Raw genomic sequence first — 26471 nt, forward strand, 5'->3', positions numbered from 1 at the left:
AGAGTTATTCTAGTTGCACCCGCCGGTTTATACAGTTGGACACATCCAAGTTTCTCCCTAAGGATAAAATGGGTTTACAGGTTAAGCTCTAACTCTGCTTCTGTGCAGGCAATTTTCTAAATTCCTTTTGCCACATGTTCAGGGTCATCTGTACCTCTACAGATATCAACATGAAATTGGCAGGCTGAAATCATCACAGAAAGGGAAACAAATGGCATCACCATAATCACGTGAGATGAAAATGGGCAAACTAAAGGGTGTGCAATGTGTAGGCCCACTGAGTGTACATTCTGAACCTTGTCGGAGGTCAGTAGGTCACAAGATCAAGGAGCTATTGAAATTCTAAAGTTGACAAAATTTATGTAAAATCATGTGAGATGAAAAAGGACACACTAAAGGGTGTGCAATATAGAAGGGTAGTCAGTGGACATTCTGAACCTTGTTTAAGTCCGGTAGGTCACATGACCAATGAGCTATTGAAATGAGAAAGTTTGAAAAATTAATGTAAAATGTGCGAGATGAAAATGTACCAACTAAAGGGTGTGCAATGTGTAGGCCCACTGAGTGTACATTCTGAACCTTGAGGTCAGTCACATGACCAAGGAGCTATTGATATTCAAATGTAAAAAAGTTGGTACTTTGTTTACGCTCCCTAACTAATTCAACTAGGAATACAAAAATTCACATTTCCAAATGTTTATTAGTTTTGGAAAGCAAACTAATATAGAAATCATGAAAATAAGACCTGTGCAAATTTTCCATCATGACACTTATTTTAAGTCTGTGGCTCAAGTGGTTTGAAAGGTATTGAAGTTTGAAAGTGTGAATATCCAACCTGAAACTGTTTTTACCTCTGTGAATAACCATACACCCTTTACCAGGGCCCAGTTTCGTAGATTCAAGGTGCTGTTGACTTCAGGTTGGCACTTTTCCATTCGCATAACTCTACACCACGTGTCAAACTCATTCCATGGTGGGCTGGGTGTCTGCAGATTTTCACTCCTCCCTTATGCTTGATTAATTCAAATCAAATCAAATCAAATCAAATTTATTTATATAGCCCTTCGTACATCAGCTGATATCTCAAAGTGCTGTACAGAAACCCAGCCTAAAACCCCAAACAGCAAACAATGCAGGTGTAAAAGCACGGTGTAAAAGCACGGTGGCTAGGAAAAACTCCCTAGAAAGGCCAAAACCTAGGAAGAAACCTAGAGAGGAACCGGGCTATGTGGGGTGGCCAGTCCTCTTCTGGCTGTGCCGGGTAGAGATTATAACAGAACATGACCAAGATGTTCAAATGTTCATAAATGACCAGCATGGTCAAATAATAATAAGGCAGAACAGTTGAAACTGGAGCAGCAGCACAGTCAGATGGACTGGGGACAGCAAGGAGCCATCATGTCAGGTAGTCCTGGGGCACGGTCCTAGGGCTCAGGTCCTCCGAGAGAGAGAAAGAAAGAGAGAATTAGAGAGAGCATATGTGGGGTGGCCAGTCCTCTTCTGGCTGTGCCAGGTGGAGATTATAACAGAACGTGGCCAAGATGTTCAAATGTTCATAAATGACCAGCATGGTTGAATAATAGTAAGGCAGAACAGTTGAAACTGGAGCAGGAGCATGGCCAGGTGGACTGGGGACAGCAAGGAGTCCTCATGTCAGGTAGTCCTGGGACATGGTCCTAGGGCCCAGGCCAGTTGAAACTGGAGCAGCAGCATGGCCAGGTGGACTGGGGACAGCAAGGAGTCATCATGTCAGGTAGTCCTGGGGCATGGTTCTAGGGCTCAGGTCCTCCGAGAGAGAGAAAGAAAGAGAGAAGGAGAGAATTAGAGAACGCACACTTAGATTTACACAGGACACCGAATAGGACAGGAGAAGTACTCCAGATAAACAAACTAACCCTAGCCCCCCGCCCCCCGACACAAACTACTGCAGCATAAATACTGGAGGCTGAGACAGGAGGGGTCAGGAGACACTGTGGCCCCATCCGAGGACACCCCCGGACAGGGCCAAACAGGAAGGATATAACCCCACCCACTTTGCCAAAGCACAGCCCCCACACCACTAGAGGGAAATCTTCAACCACCAACTTACCATCCTGAGACAAGGCCGAGTAATTAAAATATATATATTCATGACGGCCTAGGAACAGTGGGTTAACTGCCTGTTCAGGGGCAGAACGACAGATTTGTACCTTGTCAGCTCGGGGGGTTTGAACTTGCAACCTTCCAGTTACTAGTCCAACGCTCTAACCACTAGGCTACCCTGCCACCCCATTGATTGATGAATGAAGGTAATTAATCTGTACAGAACTCCCCTCACCCGGGTTGTCTAGGTCTTAATTGAAAGGAAAAACCAGCAGACACGCGACTCTCCATGGGATGAGTTTGACACCCCTGCTCAGGGCCCGATTTCCCAAAAGCATTTTATGGTTAAGTTTATCGTTAGAACAATATTCTAATGATTAACTTAACCTTAAGATGCTTTTAGGAAACCAGGCCCTGGACTGACTGAAATTTTGTGTAGTTTGTGTATCAATGCAAAAAGCCAAGTTCAGTGACAGGGTGCCAAAAATAAAGTTAATTCAGATTGTCAACCATTATAAAATCAAGTTTTATTTGATTTCTGTTTACAACTAATATTGATAAGAATATCAACTTCATCCTAAAGATAACTGGTTGCTTTCCTCACACAACTCTCACACACACACAAAAGCAAAGAGGGATAAAACAGTGGAAAAGCAGGGGTATAAATTGAATTGCTGCTTTGTTACTGGTGTCAGTGACGCTCTAAATAAATTCAATAAAATAAGAGGGACATTGAATACACAGTTAAATGTCAAAGGGAATTGGCACAAATTACTTTCTTTATGCAGTGAGCTAACAGGACTTTTACCTACACTTTGTGAGAGAGAACCAATGTTATGTTTATAGAGCCACTTAAACAAGAAATGAAATTGTCCAAAGAGTGGGAATATGAAGGAAAGTGAGTGTTCATACTCATCCTTGGTCCATGGATAACATGGAGTTATTCGGGATGTATGCGTGTGTGAGGGTTCTCTCCGTAGTTGAATGTATTTGTTAGACATAACAGCTAAGGTTCTCTTGATTGCTGTTGAGGTCTTTTCTGAGTACAAGAGCAACAGTATGGATTTTTTAAATGGGGTTAAATCCTGTCCATCACGTGAGGATGGTGTCGTCAATCTCTTCGTTAGAGTCTGGAAGGCTGGAGATCTTCCTCAGGGAGCGGCGGTGACAGTCAGACAGCAGCTCATTACTAGCGGAGTCAAGAATGGCACTGACGCTCTGAAAGACAAACATAACAGATTGTATTGTGAATGCACGCACAACTCAAATCCATCAGGCCAAGCATTATCTTCTTTATAATGAGTATTGAGACTGTTTATTTGTGCAAGTGTGTTTGTCACTGACTTGCATGGTCTGCTCTCCCTGACGCAGTCGGAGCAGGCTGACAATTGTGTGTTCGCTCTGGGCTCTGACGCTGGTATTCTTGTCCTTGGTGTTGTCCAGCAGGCTCTTCACCAGCGGCTTGATGAGGGCGGGCTCCAGGGAGGGCGTGGCCTCGTCTTTAAACACCCACCACAGCACCCGCTCCGACACCAGCCTGATGTCACTGGACTGGTTCTGGAGACACTGTAGGGGAAATGACAGGGGAGAGGTTACTGACAAATCAGAGAAGCACTGTCAGTGTTCTTATTTCTTACATTTGTCGATACCCATGCAGCCACGGTGCTTAAACCCCTTAAATGTAAAGTCCCCATATTTGGGGACCCTATTAGATTGCATTTTATTCAATTCAGTCTGGTATGAGAACGGTAGCCCCTATCTGCAAACGCAGGGTGTCTGCAGAAAGCTGATAATCTTGGCTATTGATCTGTGCCTTAATATTTGTTGTGACTTACTACCATATATGGGCATATGAATGTATAAGGGCAGGCCGAGCCGATGACCTAATTTCAAGATGGCTGCTTCCTACATTCCGGTTAGCATCGTGAAGCATAAACTAAATAAACATGGAATACGTCGATACCCACCGAAAGCCGGGACTCCACAGATCATAAGGATGTGTTATTTGTCTGCCTGTGACCTACCATTATTGACCACCAGCCCAGAGAGTCAAATTTTTTATTTTACACAACGTTTTCAACAAATGTTGGATGAAAAGCGTGCCCAAATTAAACTACCTGCTACTCAGGCCCAGAAGCTAGGATATGCATGTGCATATCAAAAAAGTATTTAGGCAAAAAAGTATTTAGTCAGCCACCAATTGTGCAAGTTCTCCCACTTAAAAAGATGAGAGAGGCCTGTAATTTTCATCATAGGTACACTTCAACTATGACAGACAAAATGAGGAAAAAATCCAGAAAATCACATTGTAGGATTTTTTAAATGAATTTATTTGCAAATTATGGTGGAAAAATAAGTATTTGGTCAATAACAAAAGTTTCTCAATAACTTTGTTATATACCCTTTGTTGGCAATGACAGAGGTCAAACGTTTTCTGTAAGTCTTCACAAGGTTTTCACACACTGTTGGTGGTAGTTTGGCCCATTCCTCCATGCAGATCTCCTCTAGAGCAGTGATGTTTTGGGGCTGTTGCTGGGCAACACAGACTTTCAACTCCCTCCAAAGATGTTCTATGGGGTTGAGATCTGGAGACTGGCTAGGCCACTCCAGGACCTTGAAATGCTTCTTACGAAGCCACTCCTTCCTTGCCCGGGCAGTGTGTTCGGGATCATTGTCATGCTGAAAGACCCAGCCACGTTTCATCTTCAATGCCCTTGCTGATGGAAGGAGGTTTTCACTCAAAATCTCACGATACATGGCACCATTCATTCTTTCCTTTACACGGATCAGTCGTCCTGGTCCTTTTGCAGAATAACAGCCTCAAAGCATGATGTTTCCACCCCCATGCTTCACAGTAGGTATGGTGTTCTTTGGATGCAACTCAGCATTCTTTGTCCTCCAAACACGACGAGTTGAGTTTTTACCAAAAAGTTATACTTTGGTTTCATCTGACCATATGACATTCTCCCAATCTTCTTCTGGATCATCCAAATTCTCTCTAGCAAACTTCAGACAGGCCTGGACATGTACTGGCTTAAGCAGGGGGACATGTCTGGCACTGCAGGATTTGAGTCCCTGGCGGCGTAGTGTGTTACTAGTAGGCTTTGTTACTTTGGTCCCAGCTCTCTGCAGGTCATTCACTAGGTCCCCCCGTGTGGTTCTGGAATTTTTGCTCACCGTTCTTGTGATCATTTTGACCCCACGGGGTGAGATCTTGCGTGGAGCCCAAGATCGAGGGAGATTATCAGTGGTCTTGTATGTCTTCCATTTCCTAATAATTGCTCCCACAGTTGCTTTCCTCAAACCAAGCTGCTTACCTATTGCAGATTCAGTCTTCCCAGCCTGGTGCAAGTCTACAATTTTGTTTCTGGTGTCCTTTGACAGCTCTTTGGTCTTGGCCATAGTGGAGTTTGGAGTGTGACTGTATTTTATACTGATAACAAGTTCAAACAGGTGCCATTAATACAGGTAACGAGTGGAGGACAGAGGAGCCTCTTAGTTAATCTTGGAACTACCCATTCCGGATCCGGGAGAATTGTCATCAACTACACTAATTAGCATAGAGCAACAGTCAAAAAATATTACTAGAAAATATTCATATTCATGACAAGTGAAATATAGTGAAACACAGCTTAGCCTTTTGTTAATCACCCTGTCATCTCAGATTTTGAAATTATGCTTTACAGCCAAAGAAAGACAAGCGTTTGTGTAAGTTTATCGATAGCCTAGCATAGCATTATGTCCAGCTAGCAGCAGGAAGCTTGGTCACGAAAATCAGAAAAGCAATCAAATTAACCGTTTACCTTTGATGAGCTTCGGATGTTTTCACTCACGAGACTCCCAGTTAGACAGCAAATGTTCCTTTTGTTCCATAAAGATGATTTTTATACCCAAAATACCTCCGTTTGTTGGTCATGTTATGTTGGGAAATCCACCGGAAATAGCGGTCACGACAACGGCGAACAAAATTCCAAATTATATCCATAATATCGACAGAAACCTGGCAAACATTTTTTTTATATTCAATCCTCAAGATGTTTTTCAAATATCTATTCGATAATATATCAACCGGGACAATTGGCTTGTCAGTAGGAGCGAGAGGAAAAATGACTACCTCTGTCTTTTACGCAAGAATCACTGAGAGCCCTCAGCTGGCCACTTATGCAATGTAGTCGTTTACACTCATTCTTCAACATAAAGGCGTGAAACTACGTCAAAATGCTGTAAGACACCTTCGGAAATACGTAGAAAAATAAATCTGGTTGATATCCCTTTCAATGGCCAATAGGGGTGCAAAGGAATACAACGGTTTCAAAACACGAGTCACTTCCTGATTGGATTTTTCTTAGGCTTTCTCCTGCCATATCAGTTCTGTTATACTCACAGACAATATTTTTACAGTTTTGGAAACTTTAGAATGTTTTCTATCCTAAGCTGTCAATTATATGCATATTCTAGCATCTCGTCCTGAGAAATCGGATGTTTACTTTGGGAACGTTATTTTTCCCCAAAAAAAGACGTTTATCTTTAATCCTACGTATAAAACTTGTATTTTTCATCAATGTTTATGATGAGTATTTCTGTAATTTGATGTGGCTCTCTGAAATGTCACCGGATGTTTGTTTGAGACAATGATTACTGTACATAACGCGCCAATTTCAACTGAGGTTTTTGGACATAAAGACTTTATCGAACAAAACACACATTTATTGTGTAACATGAAGTCCTGTTAGTGCCATCTGATGAAGATCATCAAAGGTTAGTGATTAACTTAAATCGCTATTTCTGACTTTTGTGAGCCCTCTCCGTGGCTGGAAAATGGCTGTATGGTTTTCTGTGACCAGGCACTGACCTAACATAATCGTTTGGTGTGCTTTCGCCATAAAGCCTTTTTGAAATTGGACACTGTGGTTTGATTTACAAGAAGTCTATGTTTACATTGGTGTATAATACTTATATGTTTGAGGAATTTTAATTATGGGACTTCTGTTGTTTTGAATTTGGCGCCCTGCAATTTCACTTGCTGTTGTCGAGGTGGGACGCTACCGTCCCACTGGTACCAGAGAGGTTGGAAAACCACACTACAGGCTGATCCAACATTGATGTAAATGTCCTTAAAACAAGTCAAAATGAGGCTCAGTAGTGTGTGTGGCCTCCACGTGCCTGTATCAAATCAAATTTTATTTGTCACATACACATGGTTAGCAGATGTTAATGCGAGTGTAGCGAAATGCTTGTGCTTCTAGTTCCGACAATGCAGTAATAACCAACAAGTAATCTAGCTAACAATTCCAAAACTACTCCCTTAGACACAAGTGTAAGGGGATAAAGAATATGTACATAAAGATATATGAATGAGTGATGGTACAGATCAGCATAGGCAAGATACAGTAGATGGTATCGAGTACAGTATATACATATGAGATGAGTATGTAAACAAAGTGGCATAGTTAAAGTGGCTAGTGATACATGTATTACATAAGGATGCAGTAGATGATAGAGTACAGTATATACATATGCATATGAGATGAATAATGTAGGGTATGTAAACATTATATTAGGTAGCATTGTTTAAAGTGGCTAGTGATATATTTTACATCATTTCCCATCAATTCCCATTATTAAAGTGGCTGGAGTTGAGTCAGTGTCAGTGTGTTGGCAGCAGCCACTCAATGTTAGTGGTGGCTGTTTAACAGTCTGATGGCCTTGAGATAGAAGCTGTTTTTCAGTCTCTCGGTCCCAGCTTTGATGCACCTGTACTGACCTCGCCTTCTGGATGATAGCGGGGTGAACAGGCAGTGGCTCGGGTGGTTGTTGTCCTTGATGATCTTTATGGTCTTCCTGTAACATCGGGTGGTGTAGGTGTCCTGGAGAGCAGGTAGTTTGCCCCCGGTGATGCGTTGTGCAGACCTCACTACCCTCTGGAGAGCCTTACGGTTGTGGGCGGAGCAGTTGCCGTACCAGGCAGTGATACAGCCCGCCAGGATGCTCTCGATTGTGCATCTGTAGAAGTTTGTGAGTGCTTTTGGTGACAAGCCAAATTTCTTCAGCCTCCTGAGGTTGAAGAGGCGCTGGTGCACCTTCTTCACGATGCTGTCTGTGTGAGTGGACCAATTCAGTTTGTCTGTGATGTGTATGCCGAGGAACTTAAAACTTACTACCCTCTCCACTACTGTTCCATCGATGTGGATAGGGGGGTGTTCCCTCTGTATGACCTCCCTACAACGCCTGGGCATTCTCCTGATGAGGTGGCGGATGGTCTCCTGAGGGATCTCCTCCCAGACCTGGACTAAAGCATCCTCTAACTCCTGGACAGTCTGTGGTGCAACGTGGCGTTGGTGGATGGAGCGAGACATGATGTCCTAGATGTGCTCAATTGGATTCAGGTCTGGGGAACGGTCAGGCCAGTCCATTGCATCAATGCCTTCCTCTTGCAGCAACTGCTGACACACTCCAGCCACATGAGGTCTAGCATTGTCTTGCATTAGGAGGAACCCAGCATATGGTCTCACAAGGGGTCTGAGGATCTCATCTCGGTACCTAATGGCAGTCAGGCTACCTCTGGCGAGCACATGGAGGGCTGTGCGGCCCCCCCAAAGAAATACCATGAAATACCACACCATTTGCGAATTTGCCAAACTTGGTGTTCTCTGGCAAATGTCAAAAGTCCTGCACGGTGTTGGGCTGTAAGCACAACCTCCACCTGTGGACATCGGGCCCTCATACCACCCTCATGGAGTCTGTTTCTGACCGTTTGAGCAGACACATGCACATTTGTGGCCTGCTGGAGGTCATTTTGCAGGGCTCTGGCAGTGCTTCTCCTTGCACAAAGGTGGAGGTAGCGGCCCTGCTGCTGGGTTGTCGCCCTCCTACGGCCTTCTCCACGTCTCCTGATGTACTGGCCTGTCTCCTGGTAGCGCCTCCATACTCTGGACACTACGCTGACAGACACAGCAAACCTTCTTGCCACAGCTCGCATTGATGTGTCAGCCTGGATGAGCTGCACTACCTGAGCCACTTATGTGGGTTGTAGACTCAGTCTCATGCTACCACTAGAGTGAAAGCACCGCCGGCATTCAAAAGTGACCAAAACATCAGCCAGGAAGCATAGGAACTGAGAAGTGGTCTGTGGTCCCCACCTGCAGAACCACTCCTTTATTGGGGTGTCTTGCTAATTGCCTATAATTTCCACCTGTTGTCTATTCCATTTGCACAACAGCATGTGTAATTTATTGTCAATCAGTGTTGCTTCCTAAGTGGACAGTTTGATTTCGCAGAAGTGTGATTGACTTGGAGTTACATTGTGATGTTTAAGTGTTCCCTTTATTTTTTTGAGCAGTGTATATTACAACAATACTGAATTAACACTTATTTTAACTTAACATAATACATCAATTTAGTCTCAAATAAATAATGAAATGTGTTCAATTTGGTTTAAATAATGCAAAAACACAGTTGGAGAAGAAAGTAAAAGTGCAATATGTGCCATGTAAAAAAGCTAATGTTTAATATATTCCTTGCTCAGAACATGAGAACACATGAAAGCTGGTGGTTCCTTTTAACATGAGTCTTCAATATTCCCACTTAAGAAGGTTTAGGTTATTGTTATTATAGGAATTATAGGACTTTCTCTCTATACCATTTGTATTTCATATACCTTTGACTATTGGATGTTCTTCTAGGCACTATAGTATTGCCAGCCTAATATCGCAAGTTGATGGGCTTGAAGTCATAAACAGCGCTGTGCTTCAAGCATTTCGAAGAGCTGCTGGCAAACACAGGAAAGTGAATTATGGTCTTTGTTAGGAAGAAATGGTCTTCACACAGTTCGCAACGAGCCAGGAGGGTCAAACTGCTGCATATACCCTGATCTTATCTGTCGGAAAGATATCAGTTTGTCTCTGTGAATGGTTTGTCCTCTGACAAATCAACTGTAAATTTCGGTGTTCCTCAAGGTTCTGTTTTAGGACCACGATTGTTTTCATTATACATTTTACCTCTTGGGGATGTTATTCGAAAACACAATGTTAACTTTCACTGCTATGCCGATGACACACAGCTGTACATTTCAATGAAACATGGTGAAGCCCCAAAATTGCCCTCGCTAGAAGCATGTGTTTCAGACATAAGGAAGTGGATGGCTGCAAACTTTCTACTATTAAACTCGGACAAAACAGAGATGCTTGTTCTAGGTCCCAAGAAACAAAGAGATCTTCTGTTGAATCTGACAATTAATCTTAATGGTTGTACAGTCGTCTCAAATAAAACTGTGAAGGACCTCGGCGTTACTCTGGACCCTGATCTCTCTTTTGAAGAACATATCAAGACCATTTCGAGGACAGCTTTTTTCCATCTACGTAATATTGCAAAAATCAGAAACTTTCTGTCCAAAAATTATGCAGAAAAATTAATCCATGCTTTTGTCACTTCTAGGTTAGACTACTGCAATGCTCTACTTTCCGGCTACCCGGATAAAGCACTAAATAAACTTCAGTTAGTGCTAAATACGGCTGCTAGAATCCTGACTAGAACCAAAAAAATGGATCATATTACTCCAGTGCTAGCCTCTCTACACTGGCTTCCTGTCAAAGCAAGGGCTGATTTCAAGGTTTTACTGCTAACCTACAAAACATTACATGGGCTTGCTCCTACCTCTCTCTCTGATTTGGTCCTGCCGTACATCCCTACACGTACGCTACGGTCACAAGACGCAGGCCTCCTAATTGTCCCTAGAATTTCTAAGCAAACAGCTGGAGGCAGGGCTTTCTCCTATAGAGCTCCATTTTTATGGAACGGTCTGCCTACCCATGTCAGAGACGCAAACTCGGTCTCAACCTTTAAGTCTTTACTGAAGACTCATCTCTTCAGTGGGTCATATGATTGAGTGTAGTCTGGCCCAGGAGTGGGAAGGTGAACGGAAAGGCTCTGGAGAAACGAACCGCCCTTGCTGTCTCTGCCTGGCCGGTTCCCCTCTTTCCACTGGGATTCTCTGCCTCTAACCCTATTACAGGGGCTGAGTCACTGGCTTACTGGGGCTCCCTTGCCGTCCCTGCAGGGGGTGCGTCACCTGAGTGGGTTGATTCACTGTTGTGGTCATCCTGTCTGGGTTGGCGCCCCCCCCCCCTTGGGTTGTGCCGTGGCGGAGATCTTTGTGGGCTATACTCAGCCTTGTCTCAGGATGGTAAGTTGGTGGTTGAATATATCCCTCTAGTGGTGTGGGGGCTGTGCTTTGGCAAAGTGGGTGGGGTTATATCCTTCCTGTTTGGCCCTGCCCGGGGGTGTCCTCGGATGGGGCCACAGTGTCTCCTGACCCCTCCTGTCTCAGCCTCCAGTATTTATGCTGCAGTAGTTTGTGTCGGGGGGCTAGGGTCAGTTTGTTATATCTGGAGTACTTCTCCTGTCCTATTCGGAGTCCTGTGTGAATCTAAGTGTGCGTTCTCTAATTCTCTCCTTCTTTCTTTCTCTCTCTCGGAGGACCTGAGCCCAAGGACCGTGCCCCAGGACGACCTGACATGATGACTCCTTGCTGTCCCCAGTCCACCTGACTGTGCTGCTGCTCCAGTTTCAACTGTTCTGCCTTGTTATTATTCGACCATGCTGGTCATTTATGAACATTTGAACATCTTGGCCATGTTCTGTTATAATCTCCATCCGGCACAGCCAGAAGAGGACTGGCCACCCCACATAGCCTGGTTCCTCTCTAGGTTTTTTCCTAGGTTTTGGCCTTTCTATGGAGTTTTTCCTAGCCACCGTGCTTCTACACCTGCATTGCTTGCTGTTTGGGGTTTTAGGCTGGGTTTCTGTACAGCACTTTGAGATATCAGCTGATGTACGAAGGGCTATATAAATACATTTTATTTGATTTGATTTAGACTCTGCTTGCACAGATCGCAAGAGAAGTGACACAATGTCCCGAGTTAATATTGCCTGCTAACATGAATTTATTTTAACTAAATATGCAGGTTTAAAGAATATACTTGTGTATTGATTTTTAAGAAAGGCATTGCTGTTTATGGCAATGTAGGCTGTGATTTGACGATAAATTAACAGGCACCGCATTGAATATTTGCAACGCAGGACAAGCTAGTTAATCTAGTAATATCATCAACCATGTGTAGTTAACTAGTGATTATGTTAAGATTGATAGTTTTTTATAAGTTAAGTTTAATGCTAGCTAGCAACTTACCGTGGCTCCTTGCTGTACTCGACTCGCGTAACAGGTGGTCAGCCTGCCACGCAGTCTCCTCGTGGAGTGCAATGTAATCCAAAAATGCTGATTACCGATTGTTACGAAAACTTGAAATGCCGATTAGTCAGTCGACCTCTACTTTATATAGCTAATTTAATGTTTGCATTTCATTCATTTCAAGTAATCTGCTTTTTGTGCTTTGGATTTAATTTACATAGGCCTACATAACAAGTAATTTCAATGTTATATAATTCCAAAGTAGTTATTGTCTATGTTTCATATTAGTTCACTGTTTGCTGTTCTACGTACCATCTTGTAATTTGAGGCCACTGCACTCTCACTCCCATTGTTAATTTGTGGTTGACACCTCTGCCTTTCTCTCTTAAGTGTTATGGTTTGCATTGTGTGTGTGTGTGCAGTACACCTACAGTGCCTTGCGAAAGTATTCGGCCCCCTTGAACTTTGCGACCTTTTGCCACATTTCAGGCTTCAAACATAAAGATATAAAACTGTATTTTTTTGTGAAAAATCAACAACAAGTGGGACACAATCATGAAGTGGAACAACATTTATTGGATATTTCAAACTTTTTTAACAGATCAAAAACTGAGAAATTGGGCGTGCAAAATTATTCAGCCCCTTTACTTTCAGTGCAGCAAACTCTCTCCAGAAGTTCAGTGAGGATCTCTGAATGATCCAATGTTGACCTAAATGACTAATGATGATAAATACAATCTACTTGTGTGTAATCAAGTCTCCGTATAAATGCACCTGCACTGTGATAGTCTCAGAGGTCCGTTAAAAGCGCAGAGAGCATCATGAAGAACAAGGAACACACCAGGCAGGTCCGAGATACTGTTGTGAAGAAGTTTAAAGCCGGATTTGGATACAAAAATATTTCCCAAGCTTTAAACATCCCAAGGAGCACTGTGCAAGCGATAATATTGAAATGGAAGGAGTATCAGACCACTGCAAATCTACCAAGACCTGGCCGTCCCTCTAAACGTTCAGCTCATACAAGGAGAAGACTGATCAGAGATGCAGCCAAGAGGCCCATGATCACTCTGGATGAACTGCAGAGATCTACACCTGAGGTGAGAGACTCTGTCCATAGGACAACAATCAGTTGTATATTGCACAAATCTGGCCTTTATGGAAGAGTGGCAAGAAGAAAGCCATTTCTTAAAGATATCCATAAAAAGTGTCGTTTAAAGTTTGCCACAAGCCACCTGGGAGACACACCAAACATGTGGAAGAAGGTGCTCTGGTCAGATGAAACCAAAATTGAACTTTTTGGCAACAATGCAAAACGTTATGTTTGGCGTAAAAGCAACACAGCTCATCACCCTGAACACACCATCCCCACTATCAAACATGGTGGTGGCAGCATCATGGTTTGGGCCTGTTTTTCTTCAGCAGGGACAGGGAAGATGGTTAAAATTAATATATGCCATTTAGCAGACGCTTTTATCCAAAGCGACTTACAGTCATGTGTGCATACATTCTACGTATGAGTGGTCCCGGGGATCGAACCCACTACCCTGGCATTACAAGCGCCATGCTCTACCAACTGAGCTACAGAACCCAATTGCAATTGCAATTGATGGGAAGATGTGTGGAGCCAAATACAGGACCATTCTGGAAGAAAACCTGATGGAGTCTGCAAAAGACCTGAGACTGGGACGGAGATTTGTCTTCCAACAAGACAATGATCCAAAACATAAAGCAAAATCTACAATGGAATGGTTCAAAAATAAACATATCCAGGTGTTAGAATGGCCAAGTCAAAGTCCAGACCTGAATCCAATCGAGAATCTGTGGAAAGAACTGAAAACTGCTGTTCACAAATGCTCTCCTCTCCATCCAACCTCACTGAGCTCGAGCTGTTTTGCAAGGAGGAATGGGAAAAAAATGTCAGTCTCTCGATGTGCAAAACTGATAGAGACATACCCCAAGCGACTTACAGCTGTAATCGCAGCAAAAGGTGGCGCTACAAAGTATTAACTTAAGGGGGCTGAATAATTTTGCACGCCCAATTTTTCAGTTTATGATTTGTTAAAAAAGTTTTAAATATCCAATAAATGTTGTTCCACTTCATGATTGTGTCCCACTTGTTGTTGATTCTTCACAAAAAAATACAGTTTTATATCTTTATGTTTGAAGCCTGAAATGTGGCAAAAGGTCGCAAAGTTCAAGGGGGCCGAATACTTTCGCAAGGCACTGTATGTGAGTCACTGGTGTTTTTACTTTACAGTAATGTCATTTAGTAAATTTAGTCAACTGTACTTCAGAATGGAGGATGCAGAGGATTTTGATGACGTTTGAGAGCAATCCTTCCCCAACAAGGGGAACACACTGTATATAGATATTTCTATTGTGTCCCATGTGTAACTCTGTGTTGTTTTTGTCACACTGCTTTGCTTTATCTTGGCCAGGTCGCAGTTGTAAATGAGAACTTGTTCTCAACAGGCCTACCTGGTTAAATAAATAAAGGTGAAATAAATCAAATAAAAACGACATGCATAAGCTACGGTGAAAGTGAAATCTAATCATCTACACCTGGGATATAAAACGAACACGAATGCCATTTGTAAATAGTTCAGCTTATTTCTATTTTTGCACCTTTCTTAGTGAAGGACAGGTGTGTAACCAAGTGTGTTTGATAAAACATATTTTAAAAACCTCTTATGTATAGCACCAGTCAAAAGTTTGGACACACCTACTCATTCCAGGGTTTTTCTTCATTTGTACTATAATAGTGAATACATCAAAACTATGAAATAACACATGGTATCATGTAGTAACTAAAAAAGTGTTAAATATATTTTATAATTGAGATTCTTCAAAGTAGCTACCCTTCGCCTTGACAGCTTTGCACACTCTTGGCATTCTCTCAACCAAGCTTCATGAGGTAGTCACCTGGAATGCATTTCAATTAACAGGTGTGCCTTGTTAAAAGTGAATGTGGAATTTATTTCCTTTTTAATGCAAATGAGCAAATAAATCAGTTGTGTTGTGACATGGTAGGGGTGGTATACAGAATAGCCCTATTTGGTAAAAGACCAAGTCCATATTATGGAAAGAACAGCTCAAATAAGCAGGGAAACGATAGTCCATCATTACTTTAAGACATGAAGGTCAGTCAATGAAAATGTCAAGAACTTTGAAAGTTTCTTCAAGTGTAGTTGCAAAAACCATCAAGCGCTATAATGAAACTGGCTCTCATGATGACCGCCACAGGAAAGGAAGATCAAGAGTTACCTCTGCTGGAGAGAAGTTAATTAGAGCTCCCAGCTACAGAAATTGCATCCCAAATAAAAATGCTTCAGAGTTCAAGTAACAGACACATCTCAACATAATCGAGGAGGAAACTGCGTGAATCAGGCCTTCATGGTCAAATTGCTGCAAAGAAACCACAACTAAAGGACACAAATAAGAAGAAGACTTGCTTGGGCCAAGAAACAAGTAATGGACATCAGAACAGTGGAAATCTGTCCTTTGGTCTGATGAGTCCAAATTTGAGATTTTTGGTTCCAACCTCTGTCTTTGTGAGACGGGGAGTAGGTGAACGGATGATATCCGCTTGTGTGGTTCCCACCGTGAAGCATGGAGGTGATGGTGCTTTGCTGGTAACACTGTGATTATATTTAAAATTTAAGGCACACTTAACCAGCATGGCTACCACAGAATACTGCAGTGATACGCCATCCCATCTGGTTTGAAGCTTAGTGGGACTATCATTTGTTTTTCAACAGGACATTGACCAAACACACCTCCAGGCTGTGTAAGGGCTATTTGACCAAGAAGGAGAGTGATGGAGTGCTGCATCAGATGAACTAGTCTCCACAATCACCAGACCTCAACACAATTGAGATGGTTTGGGATGAGTTGGACTGCAAAGTGAAAGAAAAGCAGCCAACAAGTGCTCAGCAAATGTGGGAACTCCTTCAAGACGGTTGGAAAAGCATTCCAGGTGAAGCTGGTTGAGAGAAATCCAAGAGTGTGCAAATCTGTCAAGGCAAAGGGTGGCTACTTAAAAGAATCTGAAATATATTTTGATTTGTTTAACACCTTTTTGGTTTCTACATGATTCAATGTGTTATTTCATAGTTTTGATGTCTTCACTATTACTATACAATAGTCAAAATAAAGAAAAACCATTGAATGAGTAGGTGTGCTAAACTTTTGACTGGTACTGTATATCTGTTGCTTTATATTGTTTTTGTAAACAGTTCATTTGTATGTGGGACCAATACGTTGGATATGCCTAGGCTAAACGTTCAGGCACTTTGGAGAGGTTGAAAAAACACTTAGATATCCCCTGTAAGAACCCCGACACCACCACAATGTTTGAGGTTGGTGTTGTAGAAACTTAGTTATAGTGAACAATAGCTTTTAGGTACATCCAGTGTGCAAAAATAGTGCAATTACCACATTTGAACACTTTGGAGAGGTTGAAAGGACACTTGAATGTACCCTGGATACCCTATACCACCACAATGTTTGATTGAGGTAGATATGATAAAAATTGTGTTTTTATACTGAACAACTAGCATTTAGTGATTGCAAATATGTAATAGCACTGGAATTACCTAATTTACAGACATATGCCACTTTGGAGAGGTTTAGGGACACTTGCAAATGTCACGTGACCACACCTGACACCACTTACTATAACATCTGCCCATTTCTAGTTGTTAGATCTATCAAACCCATTTTCTTTCTTCTGATATTTTTCACATGTTGTGGTAGCCATCTGATGTGTTTCCAGCTCTGGGCATAAATAAATCACTTATAGCTTGTCAATGAAAGATGACTTTCAAAATAAAAAAAGTTAGTGTGTGCTTGATCTTGTGTATTCTGAACTATAACTCCTACCTTCTGATAATTTCCTCTTAATCTCATAACCTCATAATATACCAGGTTTTGGCATGTCAGAATCATGTAATTACACATGAATTGCAGTTACTTTTGGGTATGTCTATTTTCTTGATTTGTGCTTGATTTGAGAAACATTCATTTTGTAAATGGGGGGGATGACGTAACAGATTACTCCTGAGAAAGTACCCCCCTGCCTCACCTTCACAAACTGTGAGATGATGCGCTGTGATGAGCCACTTCCTTCCTTGGTTCTGAGATGATGTCTCATCAGGTAGCCCATGGCTCTGATCCCACTGGTAGCTATGGGGATCTGGAGGAGTCGACCGTGCACAGTGTTCAGTCAGAGAGGAGAAAGAGGTATGGTTTGGCAAGGGAAAAAGTGCTTGACGAGCCAATCCTTCCACTGTCTGGGTGAACAGAATGAGTAAACTAAAAGGAGCGGTGTCCACTTAGATCTGACCAGATGTATGAAGTTCCTACCCTGTCTGCGGTGGCACTGGCCAGGATGGCCTCCGTCACGGTTGAACTGTACTCCTCCACACACAGCTGCTCAGGGGCAGACTTGATTGCGATGGCCAGAGTCATACTGCGACCATGACGCACCATCCAGTCCACTCCTGATATGTCAGCTAGGTGAAGAACGGGAACATTTTTCATAGGTTAAACAGAAGTCTTTCCTTACTACATTATAGTCTTGATAGTCAAGAGTTAAGTGTTAGAAATTATAACATGTAAATTCAATGTGTGAATACCTTTTATCATAAGTGTGAATGTTTGTGCTATATAAAGGGTTGTGCGTGGGCGAAGAGTATGGTGTGATTGTGTAAATTCTTACCCAGGACATGCTGGAGCAACACACTCCTCAGATCCTCTTCAGACAGGAAGGCACACAGCTCTCCTAAACAACCTGCTGAGGACATGCGTGTAGCATCCTACACACACACACAAAGTTAGAACTAAATTATTCTATATGAGGCTTTCATACACACTGACTGATAAGGAGGCCTAAAACCCCTTTCATTAAGCCACATCCTGCCTTGACTGACGGAAGTCTAGTTCGATCAGAGGTAAAAACTAAACATAGCACTCTGAAAGATCCTTTCATTGAAACATGGAGCTGAATACGTCCTTATCAAATCAAATCTTATTGTTCACATACACGGGTTTAGCAGATGTTATTGCGGGTGTAGCGAAATGCTTATGCCAGGTTCAGTATTGCAGGGCTACAATATATTTAGCTAGCAAGATTAAACGGAAAGTTTTATACTCAATTCTAGCAATTACCATTGAGAGACAGAAGGGGGGATATCAGTAGACTGCCTAAAAAACATATGTTGCATTCACACATGCTTAGTCAGTGTATCTGCTTGTAAACATACCTCATCATGACCCAGCATACTCAGCAATGTGGTGGTGATGTTTTTCCTGATGGCTGGGTCAACCTTTGACCCTGCTCCCTGGATGACGAATCGTAAGGCTTGTAGCATGGTCTCCCTGAAAAAAAGGGAGCAAAACACTAGGCTGATTGATTGAATCTAATCAATCCCCCCCAAAAATCCTAAATGAGAGGAATCCTATATGGAACTGATCACTACTCTTCACATTGTATTTCTCAGTTACCCAGAATTCCCTGGTTTTGCATACCTGACTCCTGAGTCCTCAGCATTGTGGATGGCAGAGAGCTGCTCTGTAAATAGGGGGTCCACCTTGCTGTGGATGGAGACCAGCTGGCCCAGGGCCTCAGCAGCCTTCAGCCTGACCGCCCGGCTAGAGTCCTGCAGAGCCTTCAGGAAGGTGGTCTGGAGCTGGGGCAGGAAGGGCTTCAGGGCTATGCCTACCTGGAGACAGGGGCAGAGCAACAGGTTCAGGACCAGAGCAAGATGCCAACCATTCTTCCAGCAGGGAGGAAACAACAGGATTGTGTTTATTAGTAGGCACAAAATGGGAAAACGTTGAGAATTTTTTTATCTTATTTTTGGATTATTTCATTTATTAACCACATTTCAAAATGTTTCTCCTGTCTCCCATTTTGTGCTTACCAAACGAAACTTTTAACCTCAAAATGAAAAGCAGACACTCACCTTGGCCAGCAGCAGGGTGAGTGTCTCTAGCAGAGAGGTCTTCACGCTCCAGGCAAAGCGGTCTCCCAGGATACGGATGAGCGGTCCAGTGATGTTGACCACAGACGGTCGCAGAGCCTCAGAGGAGGTCAGCTTGATGACTCCTCCCAGCGCTTTGGCCGCCTCCTCTTTCTGCTCAGGACTGCCTGTCAACACTCCTTCCCTCAACACTGGCAGGATGCAGGTCACACCCTGGGGAAGAGGGAAAGAGGAGAGAGTTAGAGGAGAGGAGAGAGCCAAAAGATATATCAAAACTAGTCAGCTTGAGGATGTGACTGTACATGTCAAGAGGAGAGAGAGGCCTACCTTTTTGGGAAGACAGAACCCAGGCAGGTGCTGACCCTTAACGTCTACTGCCACTGATCGGATGTCTCTGTGCAGGTCGTCAATCAGAGCCAGCTGGCTGCCAGCGTCCAGTTTCTACAAAAACAAACTAGAGTTTAACATGACCTCACAAATCAATACATACAGTGGCAAGAAAAAGTATGTGAACCCTTTGGAATTACCTGGATTTCTGCATGAATTTGTCATCATTCTTGATCTGATCTTGATCCAGTCACAAGAATGGACAAACACAGTGTGCTTAAACTAATAACACAAATGTTATGTCTATATTGAATACATAATTTAAACATTCACAGTGTAGGTTGTAAAAAGTATGTGAACCCCTAGGATAATGACCAAAGGCTAATTGGAGTCAGGAGTCAGTTAACCTGGAGTCCAATCAATGAGATGAGATTGGAGATGTTGGTTAGAGCTGCCTTGCCCTATAAAAAACACTCACCAAATTTGAGTTTGCATTTCACAAGAAGCATTTCCTGATATGAACCATGCCTCAAACAAAGGAGATCTCAGAATTGTTGCCTTGCATAAAGCTGGAAAGGGTTACAAAAGTATCTCTAAAAGCCTTGATGTTCATCAGTCCACGGTATGACAAACTGTTTATAAATGGAGAAAGTTCAGCACTGTTGCTGCTCTCCCTAGGAGTGGCTGTCCTGCAAAGACGACTGCAAGAGCACAGAGCAGAATGCGCAATGAGGTTAAGAAGAATCCTAGAGAGTCAGCTAAAGACTTACAAAAATCTAAAATGCGTAAAACACTAAACAAGACTGGTGTTCATGGGAAGACACCACGGAAGAACCCATTGCTGTCCAAAAAAACCATTGCTGGTACGTCTGAAGTTCGCAAAAGAGCACTTGGATGTTCCACAGCACTACTGGCAAAATATTCTGTGTATACATGAAACATAAAGTTGTGTTGTTTGGAAGACACACAAGCTCATCAAAACCTCATCCCGACTGTAAAGTATGGTGGAGGGAGCATCATGGTTTGGGGCTGTTTTGCTGCCTCAGGGCCTGGACAGCTTGCTATCATCCACAGAAAAATAATTCCCAAGTTTATCAAGACATTTTGTAGGATAATGTTAGACTATCTGTCCCTCAATTGAAGCTCAACAGAAGTTGGGTGATGCAACAGGACAACGACCCAAAACACAGAGGTAAATCAACAACAGAATGGCTTCAACAGAAGAAAATATGCTTTCTGGAGTGGCCCAGTCAGTCCTGACCTCAACCCGACAGAAAACGTTTGGTTGAGGTTATTGCTGGAAAAGGGGGATCAACCTGTTATTAAATCCAAGGTTTCGCATACTTTCCCCACCCTACACTGCGAATGTTTACACGGTGTGTTCAATAAAGACATGAAAACGTATAAACGTATTGTTTGTGTGTTATTAGATTAAGCAGACTGTTTGTCTATTGTTGTGACTTAGATGAAGAACAGATCAAATTTTATGACCAATTTATGCCAAAATCCAGGTCATTCTAAAGGTTTCACATACTTGTTCTTGCCACTGTAATATGTTACTTAACCAGATTACCTAGTGGCTATTGGTTATCTATGAAATCAATGCTGCATAACGATCCACAACTGTATGACTTCAGTTAACCCAGACAAACCCATTCCTAGTTCCTGTAATGCTCTTGGTGTCAACTGCTAACCTTGGTGATGGAGTTGATGGCGTCCCAGCTCTGCACCAGGACCTCAGGGTTGGAGTCATTGAGCAGGCGGAAGAGGCCTGACAGCAGGTTGCGTGTGTGGGCACTGTAATCCAGGCGGGTGCGGGAGAAGTATCCGTTGAGGATGGTGGCGGCAGCCTGTCTGAGTCCGGCATCCGGTGACCTGGTGGCCTCTAGCAAGTCCTCGATGATGATACGTTGACCCACCTCATCTTCCACAGACAGGATCACTGCCTGGCAGCTGGCCAGCTCCTGGAGAGGCGCGGGGGGTAATATAAACCTGGGGACATACCTATCATCTACGGACCACAACCGCCTACTAAGAACCACTGTAATATTATCCCAAGACGATGACTGTTACGACCACCGACAATTAAAGTAGTGCCCCTGCACTTGGAACTCTTTTATAACCATCTTGCAATCATGAATGCTGTTGTTACCTGCTGCCCCTCCTCTGTTCCCAGCTTGTCTTTCAGAGAGGAGTAGAGGGCAGGCAGGATGACCCCCAGGTGGCGTGTCAGAGCGTCTCCAGCCACAGCAGACAGGAAGGCCAGCACGCGCGTGTTCACTGGAGGAGCAGTGAGCTGACAGGGGAGAGGAGAGCATTCATACGCAGAACTACACTCAAACTATAAAAGACTTTAAAAACATTTAAGCATCAGGAAAAGTGGTATATAATCCAATAATGATCACAGAGATGAACCATTGTCAGTAGAGTGTATAATGTTTGGACAGCTCACCTTGGGCACCAGGTAGGGCAGCACAGAGCGACTCTTCACTGCCATCACCTGTTTCAGACCGTCCAGAGCAAACTCTGCAGTCTCCTCATCATCCTGCACACAGAAACATTAACATCAGAAGGACAGGAGAGGGAGTATTACTGCGTGGATACAGAGGAATGTTAGCGGTAAAGTGGATTCATGTGTGTGTATTTGTATCTGAGTGTGCGTCTCACCAACTGTTTGAGCAGGGCAGGCAGGATGTCGTCCAGGGCCTGGTGACCGATGGTGGCGTGGAGCTGCTCAAAGGTTTTGGCTGCAGCCTCTCGTACCTCCTCCAGGGGGTCACACAGAGCCTTCCTCACGGTGGGGACCAGGGACTCAGAGAATATCAGCACCTGGAAACATACACGCATTGTGACCTTGCTTCTCTGCCATGGGATCACGTCACAACACAACCCTTCTATGTATAAGGCGTTTTAAAAGGTTTCCTCAAACTGTATACTCATCTCAAGGGACTTCCAGGTTAAATAATGAATGAATTTTAAAAAGTGACCAGGTATGTGTTGAGGTACTGACCGCGTCCCTGCTGGTGGACTTCATGATCTCACTCAGACCGATGCAAACGCCCTGCCTCTCATCACTCTTCTCGGAGCGCAGACCCTCCTCCAGGATAGGAATGATCTCTGGGAGGATCTTCTCTCCCAGCTTACGGACCAGGTCTCCAAGTGTCCTTGCAGCAATCTAGAACACACAGAGAAGCCACATTCAGTAACCCAGGGATCAGAAGCAGGAGAGAACACAGAATCCAAACACTCAAATTCAGACAAAAGTGTAGAATACTATAATTCAGTAATAAAAGAAGACTGAATTGTCTTAGTGTGACTAATGTACATGACAAAAGAGAGATAGACGAAGGGGATCAAATCGAATTGTATTCATCACATGCTTCGTAAACAGATGTCGGCTAACAGTGAAATGCTTACTTACGGGCCCTTCCCTACAATGCAGAGAAAGAAAATAGAGAAATAATAGAAAAGTAGAAAAGAAACATGTAATAAATACACAACGAGTAATGATAACTTGGCAATATACATGGGGTACCAGTACAGAGTGGATGTGAAGCGGTTCGAGGTAAATATGTACATCTAACTAGGAATAAAGTGACAGATAATAACGAGTAGCAGGAGCAAATGTTATGAGTCAAAAAAGTTAGTTAAATAGTTAACCATTGACTCATTTTGCACCAACTATTTAGCAATCTTGTGGCTTGGGGTTAGAAACTTACTCGGTGCATTGGGGCAGCTTGCCAAGCGGTAGCAGAGAGCACGGTCTATGACCTGGGTGGTGCGAGTCTGATAATTCTTAGGGTCTTCCTCTGACACCGCCTGGTATAAAGCTCCTGGATGGCAGGGAGCTCCGTCCCAGTGATGCACTGGGCCGAACGCACTAACCTCTGTAGCGCCTTGTGGTTGGATATGCTAAGCAGTTGCCATACCAAGCGGTGATGCAGCCAGTCAAGAGCCTCTCATTGGGGCAGCTGTAGAATTTGAGGATGAGGGCCCATGCCAAATCTTTTCACCCTCCTGAGGGGGAAGAGGCATTGTCGTGCTCTTTTATCAACTGTGTTGGTGTGTGCGAACCATGATAGATTCCTAGTGATATGGACACAGAGGAATTTGAAGCTCTCGAACCGCTCCACTACAGCCCCGTCGGTCTGAATGGTGGTGAGCTCTGCCCTTCCGTTTCCTTTAGTCCATGATCAGCTCCTTTGTCTTGCTGACGTTGAGGGAGAGGTTGTCCTTGTACCACCCTACAAGGTCTCAGTTTTATCGTCGTTGATCAGGCCTACCACCGTTGTGTTGTCAGCAATCTTAATAATTATGTTGGAGCCGTTGACGGCCACACAGTCGTGGGTGAACAGGGAGTACAGGAAGGGACTAAGCACGCACCCCAGTGTGGCAGATGTTGTTACCTACCCTCAACATCTGGGAGCGGCCCATCAGGATGTCCAGGACCCAGTTGCAGAGGTGTTCAGTCCCAGGGTCCTGAGCTTAGTGATGAGTTTGGAGGGCACTATGGTGTTGAATGCTGAGCTGTAGTCAATGAACAGCATTCTCACATTGGTATTAAAGTTGTCCAGGTGGGAAAGGGCATTGTGGAGTGCAATAGAGATTGTGTCATCTGTGAATAAGTTGGGACGGTATGTGAATTGGAGTGGGTCCTGGGTTGATGTGAGCCATGACCAGCCTTTCAAACCATTTCATGGCTACAGATGCGAGTGTTACGGGGGGCGATAGTAATTTAGACAGGTTCTTGGTCACAGGGACTTTGGTGGTCTGCTTGAAACATGCAAGCAGACCAGAGAACATGTTGTTCTCATGCATGGTTCAGTGTTGTTCAGATTCACAGTGTTTAATAGTCGCGTGTACAGGGTTGAAGGTGTGATTGCAGGGTACAGTGAAAATCTTAGGTTCTGAGCTCCAGGGTGGGGGGGAATAACTATAGCGGGAGAAGCATGACCAAGTGAAATAAAATTAAAAACAATACTTTATTTTTTACATCTATAAATATTCATATTAACAACTGCAACAGTGATGAATGTTGTTGGGGTGGTGGCAGAGTAAAAGACGGTTGGGGGGTGGGGGGAAAACGTCCATAGTAGGAGCAGCATGTAAGGTATGTGACCGTTGAGGGTGTGTGGGGGGGAATGTCCATAGGGGGGGAGTAGCAGGGGTTAGCAGGTAGCTTACTGGTGGTGGCTATTAAGCAGCCTGATGGTGAGGGTGGAAACTATTAGCCAGTCTTCCAGTTTTTTGCCATGATGCTCCTGTACTGCCCGCGTCTGAGTGATTGAAGCGGGGAGAACAGGGCATGGATTGTGTGGCTGGGGTCCCTGATGATCTTCTTGGCCTTTTTGTCTGACACCTGGTGTTGTAGGTGTCCTGTAGGGCAGGCAGTGTGCACCCAAGGGTGCGTTCGGCTGAGCGTATCACCCTCTGATGCGCCCTGTGGTTCGCGGCGGTGGAGTTGCGTACCTGGCTGTGATGCAACCCGACCCGAGCCCTCGGGGACAGGACACATTTCTTCAGCATCCTGAGGTTCAAGAGTCGCTGTTGTGCCTTCACCACGGTGTCCGTGTGGTTAGACCATTTCAGCTTCTCAGATGTGTACGCTAAGGAATTTGACGTCATTGACCGTCTCCACAACGGCCCGGTTGATGAGGCTGGGGGTGTGTCCAGCCTCATTCCTCTTGTCCATAATCAAGTCAATAATCAGCTTGTTTGTTTGCTAACGTTGAGAGAGAGAGAGAGAGAGAGGTTGTTTACCTGGCACCACGCCATCACAGTGCCTACCTCATCCCTGTAGGCTGATCTCGTTGTTGTTGGTCATCTGGCCTACTACTGTTGTGTCGTAAGCGAACTTGATGATAGAGTCTGGGTCGGCAGCCTTGCGAGTAGGGCTGACCCTAATTAGTTGACCGGTCGATTGTTTTGTTCGATGGGATGTTGTTCAATCCAGATATTTTTTAATCGAACAGTAGCAAAATATATATATATATATATTTTTTTTTATGGCACATAAGACACCTGTCTTATTCGTGCCCATCTCAGTGAACTAATCCATTGCGGAGGCTGTGGTGATGGCACAGTCCAAGAAGGGGTGTGGCAGCACAATGCACGTCTCTCCAGAACGCGCTCTCTCCCACCAATTTGTGCACATGCATTGTTTCATAGCTTCATTGTGTGAATTGTTTGGGTTTGATTGTTAGTGTATATCAATTCCCCATGACATATATAGGCAGTACATTTACCCTTAAATGCTATCATTTCAAATCTACAATGTTTGTTTGGTTACGGAAATATCTGTTAATGCACTCAATATATTATTATTACAGTCTTACCGTTCTCATTGTCAGTGGAAACGTTGTTTGCAGAGTGCTCAACCTAGGCTACACTTGTGAGAAACAAGTTTTGGTTCATTTCATACCATTTACGAGTTGACAATTTAGTCAATATTTTGTTTGGAGTGCTCCTGTCAATGTTGAGTAAGGACGCGCACCTGATTACGCATAGAATTAGACCTACAGGATTCCTGGCCTGTGCACAAATAATGGCATATAAAATGTGCCTATTTGGGGGATTTGATAGGTTTTCTGATTGGCTTTATGCAGCACCACTAAGGAGGAGTGGAGCTTCTCAAAGTAGCATTTTCTTCGGCTCAAACAGCAAGCAAACAGTCCGTTTTTACCTCCATGACAATAGTTCAATGTATTTGAAAATAATTTTCAGCTCTGTCCCTTTTGATAACCACTCCGTGTTTAAGAGACAAATGTCATGCTCTGGGCCTTTGAATGGCGCCTTGAGGTGTCACTACAGACCCGGATTCAGTCCCAGGTTCTGTCACAGCCCGCCGTGACCCGGAGACCCAAGAGGCGGCTCACAATTGGCCCAGCGTTGTC

General features: G+C 43.7%; 1 protein-coding gene across 1 annotated transcript in view; it reads right to left on the minus strand.

The window, feature by feature from the left end:
• Nucleotides 1-2589: 2589 nt before the first annotated feature.
• Nucleotides 2590-26471, minus strand: part of LOC124036196 (eIF-2-alpha kinase activator GCN1-like) — a 49538-nt gene continuing 25656 nt past the window's right edge. Inside the window, exons 44-57 of the mRNA XM_046350452.1 lie at nt 22589-22753; nt 22246-22407; nt 22031-22123; nt 21731-21874; nt 21273-21542; nt 19579-19692; nt 19234-19464; nt 18797-18990; nt 18532-18646; nt 17988-18084; nt 17633-17781; nt 17352-17462; nt 3427-3648; nt 2590-3300 (exon numbers count right to left, since the gene is read on the minus strand). Coding sequence (XP_046206408.1) covers nt 3175-3300; nt 3427-3648; nt 17352-17462; nt 17633-17781; nt 17988-18084; nt 18532-18646; nt 18797-18990; nt 19234-19464; nt 19579-19692; nt 21273-21542; nt 21731-21874; nt 22031-22123; nt 22246-22407; nt 22589-22753 — 2193 coding nt within the window. The 3' untranslated portion in view covers nt 2590-3174. The remainder of the gene's footprint in view (nt 3301-3426; nt 3649-17351; nt 17463-17632; nt 17782-17987; nt 18085-18531; nt 18647-18796; nt 18991-19233; nt 19465-19578; nt 19693-21272; nt 21543-21730; nt 21875-22030; nt 22124-22245; nt 22408-22588; nt 22754-26471) is intronic.

Source organism: Oncorhynchus gorbuscha, linkage group LG05 (assembly GCF_021184085.1).
Source record: "Oncorhynchus gorbuscha isolate QuinsamMale2020 ecotype Even-year linkage group LG05, OgorEven_v1.0, whole genome shotgun sequence".
Lineage (NCBI taxonomy): Eukaryota > Metazoa > Chordata > Actinopteri > Salmoniformes > Salmonidae > Oncorhynchus > Oncorhynchus gorbuscha.